This window comes from Varroa jacobsoni, unplaced genomic scaffold, assembly GCF_002532875.2.
Source record: "Varroa jacobsoni isolate VJ856 unplaced genomic scaffold, vjacob_1.0 scaffold_590, whole genome shotgun sequence".
In the NCBI taxonomy this organism is placed as follows: domain Eukaryota; kingdom Metazoa; phylum Arthropoda; class Arachnida; order Mesostigmata; family Varroidae; genus Varroa; species Varroa jacobsoni.
Window position 1 is genome coordinate 422,223 of NW_019213492.1, and position 16,890 is coordinate 439,112.

General features: G+C 40.9%; 1 protein-coding gene and 1 long non-coding RNA gene across 16 annotated transcripts in view; both read left to right on the plus strand.

Annotated features, from left to right (window-relative positions):
• LOC111261722 (coiled-coil domain-containing protein CG32809) overlaps positions 1 to 16,890 on the plus strand; it is a 319,292-nt gene that overhangs the window by 242,127 nt on the left and 60,275 nt on the right. For 2 of the 15 annotated variants that reach the window (XM_086968823.1, XM_022835422.2), the window contains exon 1: positions 12,472 to 14,246. The exons of 7 other annotated variants lie outside the window; for them this stretch is intronic. In XM_086968823.1, coding sequence (XP_086824949.1) covers positions 13,223 to 14,246 — 1,024 coding nt within the window. In that variant the 5' untranslated portion in view covers positions 12,472 to 13,222. Of the gene's footprint in view, positions 1 to 12,466; positions 14,247 to 16,890 lie in introns of those variants that run through there. 6 more of the 15 variants (XM_022835430.2, XM_022835423.2, XM_022835429.2 and 3 more) reach the window with 5 other exon arrangements.
• On the plus strand, positions 1,605 to 8,717 carry LOC111261725 (uncharacterized). The gene is made up of 2 exons (XR_002681165.2): positions 1,605 to 1,753; positions 8,357 to 8,717. It is a non-coding gene; the product is annotated as an uncharacterized LOC111261725 (long non-coding RNA).

The window sequence follows — 16,890 nt, forward strand, 5'->3', positions numbered from 1 at the left end:
GGACAGGAATGCAATAAAAGAACGGAATTTGTAGTCTATGGATATTATACTACGCTGAAGCTCTACTCCTTGTTACTTCTTGGAATAAAATAACGGAACTTAGATTATTCAGTTGACAAAATGTTTCTTATCCTAAAAGCTAGCGCATGACATAGTAGGCATGGGTTAACGTTCTCTGCTGTGTGAAGGCAGCTTTGTTCCGAGGTCGCTTCCGTGTCAGCTAAATGTAAATCGTGCAGATATATTTTGAAATAAGGGTTTGCCGATCCTGTTTGTGACGAATCGGTATATATCAAAGCCTCTATGCATGTGATTAAAATGAAAACTCAATAACGAATCCTGTTAGCCATGCAAGTTATCGATTACGACAAAAACAACCCAAACGAAACCTAAACAAGCTTCTTTTGTACAACTCTGTTGTAGATGCACTATTTTTTGTTCAGGTTTACAATAAAGAAAACATATGTAAGACAAATTATGTTATTCTTAATTTAATAAGATAGGCTGCTTCTAGGTGAGGCTGTAAAGTAATTTGCCGACCAGCCTAGAAGGTGCGGAAGAAGACTATTTAGGCTTATGTCGTTTTGGGAAGGGCAGTACTGTGTCAGCTTAGATTTCACAAGGCTTTGTATGGGATGATCTGCCTAATTGAATTTTTTTTTTTTTAGTGTAGCTATATAACATGTGATTAAGAAGGATAACAATATGTACACATCTTCCATAATTTCAATGTATCACTTAGAGAGCTTTACGGGCCATACATATCGTTTGCCCTTATACTGGTATTTAGGACGATTTATTGATAAACGAAATCTAATTTTTCGATAAACCTGTTTGACGGATTGCCGTAATAAGTTCGCTGAAATGCATGTACCCTTTACGCATTCGAGTATGAACGATGGTCATCTGTTGTCCAATGAATTCTGACCAGGCTGAGCTATCCATTGCCTTTAAGTAGATACGACTCGCGCGTACGATGCTGACCCAGGTGATCGAATTATTTTTCTGTTTACACAAATTGGGTAGTATTTGTATGTCGCTGCTGGGTCTTGAAGTCGATATCACAAGGTAATAGAGAGTTAACCACCTTTCGGGCTTGTGCATCGTGCACGTATTAAACTAATGGTTATCTTTGTTACAAGAAAAGCCCGCGTTAACTCACTCGATTTAAACTCATTGAACAATTAAGGGTAGCTTAGTTTGACTGCTATGTTCACAGAGTTATGGAAACAGATAGCGACTTCGTCGATTACGAAGGGTGGATTTCATGAAGCTTTAGAGTCCTAGTTTATATTGTTCCGGCACACTTCATTTGGTCGTTCCTTTTATTGAACTTCTTCTCGTATTTTCACAGACGGAACACTGGTTAATCTGCCCTACTCAGTTTCTAGCTATCGGTACCACTATGGCCGTCTCGTCTGTCGCGGGCTTTCCTTTGAAGGAAGCACTCGGCCGCTGGCCTTCCCACTACTGTGTCTTTCTCTATGCAGCTACAGCTAATGCTCCTTGAGTGCGACAGCGACCAAAAGGTGGAGAACTCTGCCGGCACCGCTGCAGCAACGGGACTTACCATTATCAGTAGAGCTGCTAAGTATTCTGCCACGTTTAATCGACATAACTCTTCACCCTATACCCGACTGGTCGGCCGCGTAGCGTTATTGGCTCTGCAGCCATCGCTACTGCCAATGGCTCGCCGTTCGCACAGAGCGGACATTTTCAACTTGTAAAGCTCGGGTCGCCTCTACTGCCGCCGGTGAGTACCTACCATTCGAATCTATCCTCTCAACATCTACTAACATCAGCCGCCGCCGCCGCCGACGCCGCCATTGTAGACGACAACGACGATCATAGCCGCAATACGACCACGAGAAGAAGTTGTAGCTTCTCATTTCCAGATCGTTGCTAAAGCAACCAGAACTATTAAACTTCATTCTATACTGCTGTTTCTCTATAATAATAATACTACTAACTGTACATCTGAAGTCGGCGGAGGTACGAGTCTGCGGAGCGCTGCTATACCACCCGTTCGCTGGGCTTAACAAGATGCCATTCTATCTGCATTTCGAATGCGAATTTTTTTTTGTAGAAAATTTAGAGATTTCTGAGAATTTTCGCTGCGTTAAATGTGAAGGGGTGGGTTTATAACGAAAATTACGAGAGTACTTGCGCTGCCTCTGTGAACCAAGTAGGCGCTCGCTCCTAGGTGCATGTTTCGCTTCAAGGTGATGGTTAACTGTTCCTCCATAAGTATGACCAGTGTTACAAAACGCTTTCTATCCTAACGACACGGCTGGTGTCGCTTCTACATAGCATTTATTTTGTTCCTCTTCAAAACGAAGTGGCTAGCACGACCTGGACCTTCAAGATTATTCTCAGAATATCCCAATATTGGACCAAGGTCAAGGTTGGCGACTTTAGAAAGACGCCCTGCCTACCTTCAGATGATGTACACGGTATTGATCTGAGATAGCAATTCAATGAGAACACAAAGTCAATATTATTTTGCCATTAATATTGTTTAAACAAGTACTTTTGATTTCGAAAAGCAGATGATTAGCTCAAAAATCTGTTCATGCAATAGTTTAACTAGCTGGTCCGACAGTCCAGCCCGGCTCATAGCCTATCATCCCGTTTCGTCAGAATAGGGAAATTGTAACAAAGAAGCGTACCAATAAAAGGTCCTATGGAGTCGAGCTTTCCTTTTTGACAAAGCTAACCCTTTATTTATTGTCAGTATTAGAACCTTTGATTATTCAAAGAAGCTACTGTACAAGAGCTTTCTTATTTACACTCTAAATAGAGTGAGTATCCTTTGGCATAAGTGTGAATGAACGCTGAATCGTGCTGATGGATGAACGGAGTTTCGATGATACGGTTTGATACGAAGAGTGTTAACTCAATGACTGTCATTGCGGGCGTTTTCATGTTTTAATATTTTTTTTTTTATAGTCGACCACCGGTTGAATAGAAAGCTCTTGCAAGCAGCAAATAAAAGCTAGCTGATAGCATCACCTTGTGCCGTTCATTACTTTACTACTTCGGAACGAGGAGAAGCTTAAATTCATTTCGGCAGGGACGTTCGCGTTCAAGTAACGCAATGAAGTTAAAACTGTCTCGTTTCGACCTAAGTTAATTTTTAAACTTTAATTCATTAGCGTCATAATACTGTGTAGCGCGTCTAAATAAGTTTTGCTCTAAATGCTATACATTGGGCTGTGCATGTGAATTTTCGTGAATCGAAGATGGTTCCATTGAAAAACAGACATACCAACACGCAAGCAATTTCTGAAAATCACTCACGCTTTTTTCAAAAAAAAAACATGGGGCCATTGAAAATTCGTAAATATGAGGGTTCTTAAAGAAACACCTTCGTAGGCTTGAGATCCGCCGAGGAATACGACTATATATATATATATATATATATATATATATATATATGTATATATATATGAGAAACGAACAATTGAAGAATCATTAAGTCAGAACTCAGTGTTTCATTCCTTTTATATATCTTCAACTATTGCATGTGCAAAAGCCTTGCTTGAAAAAGAAAACAGGAGGGTGCCAGTGATATGCATTAGAATTAGCCTAAAGCAGGTTTGTAGGAGTTCACTAGGTCAGAAGTTTCATATATATGGATGGACTCCTATGCCGATAACACAAAATTACCAAGTGAGATGAGCTGGGATCAGCAAGATCTATCTACTCACTGGTCGCGTGCAGTTCACAGACAAAATATAGATAGCCACAAGATTTTTCCAATTATTGTTGCACGTAACAGAAGGAATGTTGAATCTTTTATTACTGGATGCTAACCCTTATTACCTACCGTTTCTAAAAAAGTGTTTTTATTCGTAACGTACGTTTTTCTGTCGTAGGCTGCCTAGCTGTTTCTGCTACTCTGAGTAATGCAGTGACTACAGAATGTTAATCTACGTGAAACAGTACGTATGATGTATCGAGGTTCACGCAAGAATAAAACGCATGATCCTGCTACTTATAGATGATTATGTTTTTTATGATGTGCGATAAATATAAATATCCAACTTTTACTGTTTAATTGTCGAGGTGTATCTGAGTATGTGGAGCTCAATCGAGCTCGATAGGTATTGCCGAGCCTTCTCGTAGATCATGAAATAATAGATTTTTTCTCTATATACACAGGTCGATTGTCTGCATTCTGCTAACTTTCAATAGCAATAGTAACAGCATTGAAAATGTTCATAAGATCTCGTCAGCGGCTCCAAAAGGTCGCAAGAGACATGAAAAATCTCATCTACAATCAGAATATTCGAAAAGAAGTAGCCATCCATCGGTCAATTTGTTGACTGATTCCGCGGCTCCAATGTTTCGTTCTGAAATCCAAAATACGCAAGAATTTCAGCGCAGTGCAAAAAAATAACTTAATTTCTTAAATCGGGAAAGGACCATGAAATATCAGGCTTTAATAACCAGCAAATGGCCACTTGAAGTCTTTACTATGCTAAAGTACAGCTTACACCAAGGACGATATAAGCCTATTACACCACGATAGTAGATATGCCTACTCTAAAGTTCAGAGGTAGGTAAAGCAATATTGGTCGTGCTGGTCTCTTCTTTTCTCCGGCCCTGCAGGATCCTACATGATTAACAACACTTATGATGGAATCGAAGCGTAAAACAAATACTACAAGAGCTGGTTCGGTTTAAAGAAAATATGAGGCACGCCTACCCGGATCCTTCTATTTGATGTGACAATAGTCGCACCAAATAGAAGCATCAGGGTTCGTGCAGTGAAGGCGTAATACATCCTGTAGTTATAATGACCTTGTCTACTAACCTTCGACTCGCGAATAACGTTCGGTAGTTACCGCCGAACAGACGGTGATCGATCTGTGTTTCGACAGATTCTTGTAACGCTTCTTTTCACCGAACCTTCAAATTGCTTGCAACATACATTTTTCGTACCGCCACAACTTAACGTATTGTCCATTTCCGGAACGCTCGTCAGAGGGTCAACCCTTTAGTAAAACACGCGTACCTTCGGTTTTAGGTTTTGAAAAGAGTAGTGCTAGGGGCTCGAGTCATAACATCTTGGAGTTATGACTCGAGCCCCTTGGAGTCCCACTTGGAGGACAAAATCGATGTCGATGGCCTTGTCCCGAAAGCTGTTTCGTCTACGATGATGTACAACTGCCTTCGATCTACTTCATAAAAAAATGCCTATTGATTGAACGGTAATAAAGCTTGCTCTTGGCAATATTCTTGCCAAGAAAGCGAAAGGCAAAGCTTTGAGCTTTCCGGTCATTTTAAAAGCATTAAAAAAATTCTCTTTCGACAGTCTCAGCCACTTTCCCTTTGTAAAAAGTCTTTATTTCAGGTGAGACGTGCCTTCGTCTGGGCACACTCATCGAGTGACAAAAACTCTTTGTGAGTTCTTAGGAATTTTTGCTGAATTAGGGCAATAAGAGTGAACCGACTCGGTGCTCGTTCTTGTTTCCCTCACGCTGGGGTATGTCGTGCCCGTTTTTCTGACTAAAGCGGAAATATATGACGCGACCACTTACCGGGTCGAAATGACGCCTTGTAATTATTCTTGCCTCTAGTTTGACATATTTACGATGTGCTAATGTGTTTTATATGAATATGTATTTATTCTAGATAAGTGCTCATTTAAGTGTTGGCCCTTATTTCAGTTTCATGTGCTGATGTAACTCCTAGCGCGACCAGGCCTTTGTGTGAAATAACTGTTTGGATTGTTATTTACTGCAGCTGTTGACGATCAACCAATGATTGCTAAACCGGCTAAAGTTGAGAAAATCTATAGAAATTCAGAGCTAGATATAGGAAGTTAGCGAATGGCGCCGCTGTTAATTTGCCTTGCGCTTGAAATTCGACCCAAAAATCAATGACGGTTTGAATAATACGTAGGTCATGAATATCTACGTAGAGTTTCGGCTGTGCTCGTGTATACCGAGATGCTGCAAGAACTATTTGCAACTAAAGGCAAACGCCATTTATAGTTCACATTGTTAACCTCGTGACTTTGGGGGCTGAGGGAAGAAAAACCATTAGTTGTCTCGATCTTGAAAACCATGTGTAGGAGGGATAATTACGACATTGATTGGAGGTCTATTATCCTAGTAAAGTTAAAACGAACCCCTTCATAGATTTATGAATGGATGTATTTTAATCGTATTTCGGAAAAGTTATGTCGCTGTACCTTTGCTTACGCTACGTCCGGCCATGCAAAAGGCAGAATCACGGTAAACTGCCGTAATAATAATAATAATTTCCTTTATATAATTACACGTTCCGTACGCGATGCTATATGTACGTTCTATCTAAGTAGCTAATTGTAGAAAGGTTCCCTAGATAAAGCTAAACGTGCTGGATAATATAGAATTTTATAAATAAACGACGATGAAGAAAGGCACGAACCTGCAAGACAGATTAAAGTTATATTTCCCTTGAACTCCTCTTCAATAACGATGCTGAAGAAGGTCTTTTATGCTTTCGCGGTAGGACGAGTAAGTATGAAACGCGAGGCCAAGCAAGGCCGTAGTGAAAGCTAGAACTGCGCTAAATGGCGTTAAGTTTTGAAGCCGATTTCCATATACTAGAATAGTATAGTCAAACACCATAGCAAACTCTATGCTGCTTTAGGCCGTAGTTGTTATAACTGTGGTTTTAAACAGCAACAGGTTGGAATAAGACTTTTTACAATACGAATAGATTCATAGGCATATTGTTCTTTATATAGCTAATTTTATACGTATTCTGCCTGTTTTTTTTTGTCTATTTTAATGTACTTCGCAATTAACGATAACGTAATGTCGCACACTAATCTAGGTCTAGCAGGTTAATACCACCGAGAGGTATTCGTAAAGGTGCTGTCTCCATCGTAAGTAAGACCGAGACACTAATTATCAACTTTATTAATTGCTCTGCAACTTCCCACAGGATGTGGGCTACCCATGAGCTAAGCGATGTGGGCAGCTTATTTGTTTACTGTTGTTACTTAAGTGAGTCGATTGTCTGGATCGACCGGCTCATTTGGACGGCTCAGAGATGCGTAACTTTTTCGCGTTACTTTTGCCGGCCAGCGAAAAGAATACGCGCGCGTATCGTATCACTTATATCCAGGATTACAAGTACCCAAAGGGTTATAACAAAATATTGAAGGTTAATTTATACAAATACCTTTCTCTAAAGCTCATCAGCTTTGTTTGATTATGTAACTTCTAGATTTGTTTCATGCTCTCCGCATTAAGATCTTATTATATCATTATGTAGAAAGTTACAAACGGAATTAAAACAAGAGATTAAAACTATGAAAAAAAATCAGTCAATGAAAATACGCTTAAGACCGCTTAAATTGGAGGAGCTTGGCTTAGTGACAGATAACGTACAATCCTGCATACTTACAATAGCAAAAATATTCAAAATCAATGATAACAAGATAACAAGACTATGTATAGAAAAAATGACCGTATATGTTTAAATAGAGGAAGCACCAGTGATTCAAGTTCGTGACCTATTTTATCATTAAGGTTACACTTAAGACTTCTTTAAAGAAGTATCTGCATGGCTAAGTTCTGGTAAATCGCGATCGGGCCTATCCTGAGTGATAAAATGATACTGACTTTTTAAAACATCGACTAATAATTTTGCAAAATAGGTTAAGCTTAAAAGTTTATCGAAAAAAAAAAAAAAAAAAAGTTGTTTTTTTGAAACACTTTGATTACTTGAAGCGAAATTCATTAATAAATCTACGTACTCAATTTTACGGAGGATATTCACCGTAACTGAAGTAGCAACAACAAATCGTTATCTCCTTTTTTTGGGTTGAAACGCTTTCAGAACATCACAAAAAAACCTAATTATTTACGATTTTTAAAGTTAGCCAGTGTAGCTGAAGTAAATGTCTTTGTCTTTTTCTAAATCTGAAGTAAATCTACCTACAGATACTATATATTTCTGCAAATGTTTGCATTATCTTAAATAAAAAATAAACTTTGCTTTTGTTGCTTTGACCTCATATCTAGTTTATTTTACGAAATGAATTTATTTTCAAATCACGTTAGTTTACTGAAAACGATAGACTTTATTTCGGTCTGGCAGAACATTGTTTTGCGTATGCGCCCTAAGAAAAAAATGCAAATTATTGGCTTAAAATATAGCAATGAAAATAATATATTTGTTTATTCCTATTACTTTTGGCCTTATCAAATGCAAACGCAATCTGACGATACTGACCAATGTCCTAAAAAGTTTATTTTTGAGACGGCAAAGAAATGCACAACGAGGTAAATGCGATACGCGCAGCAAGAGGAATCCATACTTTGTCACTTATTCTAATATTTATATATTACAGGAAGACGGCCATTTTGTAGACGCGAGCGACTTCAAACATTGAGTTGCAGGACTTGAGTGGATGATGGTTACCGCCTCTAGTCAGTGCTGTGAAGTATCGTAAGGTATCGACCGATTATCACCTGATATAACAACAACTTACTAATAAGGATTAAGCCCATTGTGCTTGAGGCGGGTCAACTATTCTAGATGAACTCCTTGAATTCGTTGAATCATTAGAGAAGCAACTAAAAGTATATGTTCGCAGGGTATATATGCGCGCCGTAAATATGTTCCTTAACTATATATTTAGCAAATGGCTGGCGTTGCTGTGAGAGGCTACGCATTTATTAGAAGGTGAAATAAAGTCAAAGATAAATTGAGCATAACGTCATATTTATTCCTTGCTAGTTTGCCAAGGAAACGCTTGACACTCTTTGCTTGACAATGCAATGCCCCTATGGAGATCCAAGGATCTTTATTATTATAACGGTTATTGTCTAAGTACTCTAACAATTAAGACCTTACTAGCATTTTCCATAGAAGTGAACAATTTATCTTTCTTACCAAACTGGTTCAGAATTTACAATATTCATTAAAGCTTTTCCTCAGCATATTAGTTAATTAGCTTGCATCATGCAATAAATAAATACTTCAATTAACAGTAACTATTGTTTCATAAAATTAGATAAACGGCTAGTTAAAAGGGCCGGTGACCCGTCGTTGTTCAAAACCTTTGCTAAAGCCATTGAAATGACGTATGGGCAGTATCCAGTCCTGTGCCTTTTTCGCCTGTTTTCTTCCTCTTTTTATTTTGTTGCTTCTGGTAGAACTCTATTCGTTTATTTGCTGCTCGGTCGGTTTGTGTCTGCTGTTGTATAGTGTGTGCGTACACAACTAAAAATACATCATTACGGCAAATCCGCCTGCTTCCTGCATTTGCTGTTAGCCCAACTATGCATAACGATCGCCTCGTCCTGGTTCAACAAAAAAAAAAACCAGACTCACTTTTTCACTCACAGAACCACTCAGTTTTTCAACCCAGTAGCAGACAGTCGACCGGTTCCTTCCATCACACTCATCTTCTTTTACCCGTGCGACAAATCCATTTCTCACGTTGTTATCCAACAACAAGCCTTATTCTACTTCTGCTAGAGGTAAGCGGCAGGAGCCATTACCTTCCTGAGCGTATCAATCTGCTCACTTCCAACCCACGTGTTTCCGAACGGCAGCCAAGCTATCATCAAATGACTTCCCGTTACCGGTGACGACTTAACTTGTGGCTGCCAAATACGTTACGAATCGACAAATCGTGGTAAGTTGTTTGGTCATTGCGCGAAGGCCTAAAGCAACAGTCAACCCTCTAGCTGGCCACTCATCGTTAGACTCTAAAAAGCCGTGTCCGTCGGCTCCTGTTTTCGATATCACGTACCTCATAGACCGTACCGTGAATTTTCCACTTACGTGTCGAATAATTTTCGTATAAATAATTTATTCCGAACATGTGGCATTCTGGAATCGTTTTTGCGATCAGCCACCTGACATTGCTCAGGTTGGCTTGGGCCATTTTCGATTTCTGCGCAGTATTATCCATACAGATCAACTGCTCCTTGACCCATAGTACAACGACCTTAGTAGTATTGGGTAGTTGAATACATAGAGTTCCTACACACATTTTTTAGATGAACTTACTTACTGAGGCAAATTGTCAAGCGGTCACGAAATCGACTCGACTGAATGGCAGTTCCACAGACTGCAAAAAGCCCGAACTTACCCGCATTACGATCATAATGACCTGTGAGACCTCGGGCATGGTACAGACGCTTCAGAATAAGTGCAGGTGCAGCTAGTCCTGACAGTCGTTGCGAGGCTCGGTGGTGGTGAATTATACCTATGTGTGGCAACGAAACACAACGAACTTTCACGAAGATGTTATCTGTGGAAAGACATTATATATGAGCTAGAATAGTAAGAGTCTTCAGTGTCGTGCCCCCTAACGCGTGTATGGAAAAGACGTATATCGCGACGGTACTAGAGTAGCGTGGTATAGCCAACTGAGAGAGACCAAAGAACGTATGACCTTGATTGATCGGTTGTTAGGAGACCCAAGTATGGCAGGTACAGATAAAAATCAGAAGTGGCTTCATTTGAATCGGTACTATGAGCTCTCGAATAGTAGCTGCTATTAGACACGTCATGGTCTTGACCGCGTCGATTATATTCTTTTTAAAAGCCTAATTAAGGATTGCGGTTAAACGAAAATGGGAAATAGACCTGATTTTTTAGCATAGTTAGTAATGCTTACCTACATTCATCCATGGTGAAATAATCTGTATTCTTTAGTGGACTTACGTTTCTTGACGGCAAGAAATTTTGTAGATGGTATTGCAGACTAGAAGTTCTGAACCACTGGAGCTGCTTTTTGTTCGAGGAAGGATAAACAAAAAGCATGAGCAGTGCTTATACAGTCTGTCCGCAAAGTTTATGTAATAAAATGCAGATCAGACTAGAAACTTTTATATCTGTGAAATTTCAAGCGTTTATAATTCAGAAGGGCACCGCCACAGAGTAGGCAGTACTGCCCTTAGTAGACAGTACTCTCTATAGAAACCACCTGTTCCAATTCAATTCGCATGTTTTATCATTTCCGATATGAACCTAAATTACCTTTGATTAGCCATAAGTGACAAACTTAGCGCCATCGCATTTTAGCAAAAAAGTTATCTATAAAAGAGAACGTTAATATATCTATTTTATGTGTAGAATACAACTCATTAATTAAATAACTGCACCATTCTATAGGGCGAGAATTTCAGAAGGTGCTCTAAGCTAGTCTGTTTTTCAGACTGAATTTTTGAAATCCATAAATTTTAAATTACCAGTTAACCGATAGCGGTTACTGACCTCCGGTGGTGTAGGGTCCTAAGAACACAATAACCATTATAGAATTATTTATCATATAAAATACATTTGGGCCAACAATAGATATTACTATTGTTTAAATGTCAATGGGTCTTGAGCATTATAGTGTAACAGCGCGAGTTCTTGTTTTATTCCCTTTTTACAATCGGGGGCGTTCGTTCGAATATCTGTTTTATTACCTGTTTCCAGACTTCCCAGGACGAAGTCTAAGTTCTACTCAGTTTCGTCTATTTGCCCTATGCTACACTGCCGACCAGCATCATTTTAGTAGTGCACAGCAGAACAAATGAAACGGGTCTGTATTATCGATCTTCGACCGCTACCAACAATTTGCTGGCAAATACTTGCCATCCCCGTTAAAGGATGCTTCTGTGGCTCATATTCAACATAAGATTGACTTATGCATGTATGTAGACAAACAAGTAACCGAAATATAAAGACTCCTCATGAACTGACTACATATATGTATAAGAGATTGGCATCATTCGAAAAACAAGAAGGATCTGGCCAACTTAGGAGGTGTCTATTTCCGACCCACCCTTCGCCTCTTTCGTCTTTACTCTACGTAAGACCGACAGGGCAAATAGACAGACAGGCGGGCGGGCGGGCGGGGGGAGGAGGATAAAACCAGGTCTCCTACTCAGTGGTAAGAAAGCGAATGCCCTGAAGCAACGCGCGTCGAAGGGACCCGTTTTGCCTGTAGCTAGCTTGTGTGTCTGGTTTCTCATATGAACAACATGTTATCTTTGCTGCTCTAGCTAGTGACACACCACAGGCAGACAAACAGACAATGGCGGAACCTGACAAAGCATTAGCGGGACGACGACGCAGCGCAACGAACCGCTGTAGCGCCGCAGTGTAGTAGACGTAGCAACAGTAGCGCCAGCGGAGATGCCCGGAAGGGTCGCGAGAGATCCGAGCAACGGATGATTTCCTCATCACAACAACGATAGGAACGAACGACCACGTCATCATCGTCACCGGTCGCAACAGTAACACCAGGAGTGCCAGTGCCTGGATGAAAGGGTCCTTTTCCCTCGTCTCTATATATGCAGACCCTTGGTGCATACATCGCACGACAGGGAGGGGCAGGATGCCTGAACTCGGCGTGAAGAGAAACAAACGCATCTATTTCATCTGTTTCAGCTGTTCTTACTGCCAATATTATACGACAATTCTAGTGGCGGTGGCACCCAGCGTCATCTCGGGTGTCCGCTCTCAAAACTTGCCTCGAGTTAATCTGCAACCGACGAGGGCCCGACTGCTATTAGAAAAGGCCTTGTCCAACCGTTCCATTTAATAGGAACATACAAACAGAATAGGTACTTGGTTCGTCTGTATGTACTACACACAGGTACAGATAGCCGTCGTATTCCGCAGATGTCTACAAGTATCTCTGTGTGCGCGTCACCTCTGCGTACGCTGTATGACAGGAAAACGATACGCTGGTGACGTATGTTAACGTGCTGTGTCTTGGCTATGTTAACCATGACGACACGATGTTGAACTGTCTGTAACGGTCGATCAAGTGACGGCGTGATTCGTTAAGCGAGAGCAAACAGCTACCACAAAGATTTGCCGGTGTTTACACAAAATTAACTTTTGCCAATCTACGTGCGTTTCGTAACTAGCAATCGATATCCTTGTGTCCTTGCGTTTGTATCTGACTTTTCGCCTTCATATTGATATACGGTCCTAAATAGGAGCATAGAATAGGAAACAACCAGCCGGACTGCCGAACACGATAGCAGGAAGGATTTTACAGGCAGCTTAGCAGCAATGATTGTACATGGAAAGGGAACTCATTGAGTACTCGGCAAAAACTTTTGCAGCGACGAGGGACTTATTGTATGTATGTGTATGTGTGTATGTGGCTCACTGAGCCCCCGAAAGACGTGAGACGACGGATTTCTGCTGCGGGAAAAGAGGCACTGCCAAAGGCGAGGCGAATACTAAAGAGAACACTATGTATTTTTTACGATCGTATCAACGGAGTCAGTCAAAGGAAAAGGATAAGGTAGTTCCAAAAATTGTGAACCTGAACGAAACCGGAAAAGCGAACGGTGAGGGAGCTAGTTCAATACACGCCACTCAGTCATTAGGTTCTGATGTTCCCGATACCCGCCATAAGTCTATTGTGCCTACAAGCGAACCGCCGCGTCCGCAGACAACTTCGACTTCATTGGGTTCTTCAAGAGAGCGCTCAGTACCTAAAGATCGGTTGACAGCTCCGTCTGTTGTGGTGCTCAAAGTCGGCACTTACGGAACTGGTCCATCCGATCCGTACAGGCGGAAATCGATTTCCGTACATGATTCGTTATACGGTAGCAAACGTGGTTCGGTCTCAATCAGTGCTCGACAAGTTTCGAAGCAAGAAATAATCTATGAACCCTCGGTCGCTCATGTCTCCACTCAGTCGGCGGCAGTTTCTCAGGCTGAAGGATCTGTAGATCCAGAACCGTCAGAGCGACCTCTATCCTTACTGACACATCACGTGCCAACAACTGTACAGCTATCCGACGCCGCAAGCGAGTCGCAGCCTAACCCTGACACTGCCGAGCGTCCCGTTTCAGTATATGATACGCCTATTCCGCTTGCCAAACCAACCTCTTCATCAAACGACTCGTCGCCGTCCTCAAGCCAAACTACAGGCACAACGGTCGTGACCGCGAGGCCATTATCTCCGCCAGCGTCGTTTAGGAATTCCTCAACTCTTCAGCAGAATGACGGCCAACAGCAGATTCAAATCCCGGCCTCTTCGCACCCTCACGTCGACATCAACAAAGTGTTGGCCCCCCATGGTGCCACACCAATTGGAGGTACGGCCGGTTCCCCCCCCAGAACGCTATTGACAGCAGATGGCGCCACCTGTCAACTGCTTTTACCCCAACCAGACGACTGCGGCGGGCAGAAAGTGTGCGAGGTGTTGAGATACTTCGACTTCAGGAAAATCGTCAGCGATGACGAAGACCACTATGACTACGAGCCATGTACGATGATGATGACAAAAGCACCACTACGTCACCACCATCATCCATCACTCAGAGTCATCTACTCACATTGCTAACTGTCATGGCCATGGTTTTCGACTGAGAAAAACATTATGCTCTGCAATCTTTCAGAGAAAATGTGAAACAGTGCGTCCTGAAAGTATCATTATCTCCTTTCTAACTTTTATTCTGACGCCTTCCGTTGATTTTATTCGAAATTGTAAAGAGTCTATGAAACGTAAAATACAGCGGGTTCCTACGTCCGCATTTCAATGCTTTTGGGCCTTCCCATTAGAGAGGCAAAGCGTGTGTTAGGCTATTGACGCATCATCATGCTCTTATTGCTGCTTTGGATGGCGGAATTTTTCAAACCCTAACACGCTGTGAAAAATGTTGGAGTTGCATTATTTCTAAGTCATCGAGGCTACGAGAACTTAGCGACAGCTGGCGAGGCAAACGTACTAATTTACTGTAGCTCTTTATAAATGTCATTCGCCTCTAGGTAGCGAAACCTCACCTCCGGTATTTTGCGCAACAAGAAGTAAACTGATCCTCGTTTGTGATCGCCGGCCATTTTTGAAATTGAAGTAACCCAATCACTTAATCGAGAATTGCAATGTTGGCTGCCTGCCAGAGCTCGCTTAATCCGACTACGGTCCTAGCGAACATGAAGACTTAACGAAAGCAAAAAGGGTATAATAATAGCATGCCTCGCTGTGTCGGTATTCTAGAGAAAAAAAACGTTATCGACGATATTTAATTTCAAATAATACCTGGACCTATTAGCTGAGAACGGCAAGAACATTAGCATAACTTATGATTACTTGCTTTGCTTAGAAGTGATGGAATCTCAAGTAGGGTCATCTTCCTTTCGTCAGCCGGAAAGCACTTATGACTTACAAACTAAATTTAAAAACTTCTGGTTATAATAAATGGTTATTAATGTATTTTGCATCGCTCTGCGTAAATATATGCTCTAGCCGTTTAAAGTGATATTACTATCAGCCTTTGAATTTATTTCGAGGCAGATTAAAAGTGAAACTGGTCAAATCAAAGTAGCCTATTAACAACTTCAGTACAGATTTTAAGGATCGCTTTGAAAATTAAGAGCGTCTTTTGTTTTTGCCGATTCTCTATTTTCCGGATTTGTGGCTCATGCTTGTCGGACTCAAAGCTGCTTTTTAGGACAGAGTGTCACTACGTCACCTTTAAAACAGTATAAAAATGATTCCCGCACGTTCTGTTCAAGTAAACGTCCGTAAGGTACTACACGAAAAAGCTTATTCGGTCAGAGTGGGTAAACGCAAAAGCGAAATCATGAATAGTAGAGACGTGTCTACAGGGTACTTTGTCGCGAATCGCAATTAATACATCATCGACGATTCTGAGCCTTTAGCCAGGGACAAGTGGCCAAACGTGTGGTTGCCATGCAAAACGTACCGTAATAAGATACGAACTATTTCAATGATAAGTTCATTATTCAAACAAGCTCATACTACTGTTCAAGTTCAAAATCACGCAGGACATTAGAAAGTAAGTTAACGCAATCTTTTTTCTTTTGTAAATAGCCGGCGCAATTAGTAGAACTACAATAACCTACCAAGTGTACATTATCGTGGGCGTACGTGGTATTTCAAGCCAATGAATAGCCAATATTTGTTGTTAAAGTGATGCGCCTGGACGTCAAAGGTCTGGCTCCGCCATGCGAGGTCTGCTTGAATGCAAGGTCGTGTTTTTGTAAAAATTCAAAACAGTCGCTGTATCTACTCACACGCTGATATTTTTTTCGGATAAATTCACACGTGGTAATTCTGATTTTAGAAAATGCTTTTCGTTCGGGGCGAACCTTTTCGCTTGACGACAGGAACCTACTATCAATGATTCAATATTCTTCAATTAGAGCTGTCGGTGAAACGGTTAATTTGGGCATCGTTGTATAGTGGAAATTTCTAGTACGTTTAATCTGGTACCTTGGCAGTGCTAGGTACTCTTAAATCATTGAAACACTCTTTACGGCCAAGTCCTCTTCACAGAGTGCTAAGTCAAAAATAATATTCTCGTCGTTCGCGTAAGTATATTTATAAATGACTGGTCGCGGAGATGCGCGGCAAAAATGCTTGTGTACGGCTCATTAAGATATATGTCACGTGTGAAAGACCACCGAAAACGTGCCGCACTACTTATTATACGTTCACTGCAACATCCTCAAATTAATTTGCGTCATAAAAATGAGACATTGATTTGTTGTTCCTTTACGGATGGTTTTTGCTGCCATGATAACTATATTCGATTTTTATATGAACAGTATTTTGATCTTTCATAAACAGGACGCGAATCCTGGGCAGTATCCACATAAGGATTGATTATACCGAAATGTATGTATAACAGTAAAAAAAGACGATAAAGCTGTCTGATCTGAGTATCTTGAGAGGCCATTTTTGCTAGGCGCTGCGTTCGAGCTCACGCTTACCCAAATTCAAAAGCAGATCTTTAAAAAAGGAAGGGAAAGTGCAGTGGGATCGTTACCTTTTTTTAATAATTGAAAACATCTTAACGCAAAGCATTAGTAATTGTCTTCAGGAAGAAGTCAGTAGGCTGTTTCGCTTCAGAAGAAGTTGAAAACATTAAACATAGGTATATGTAT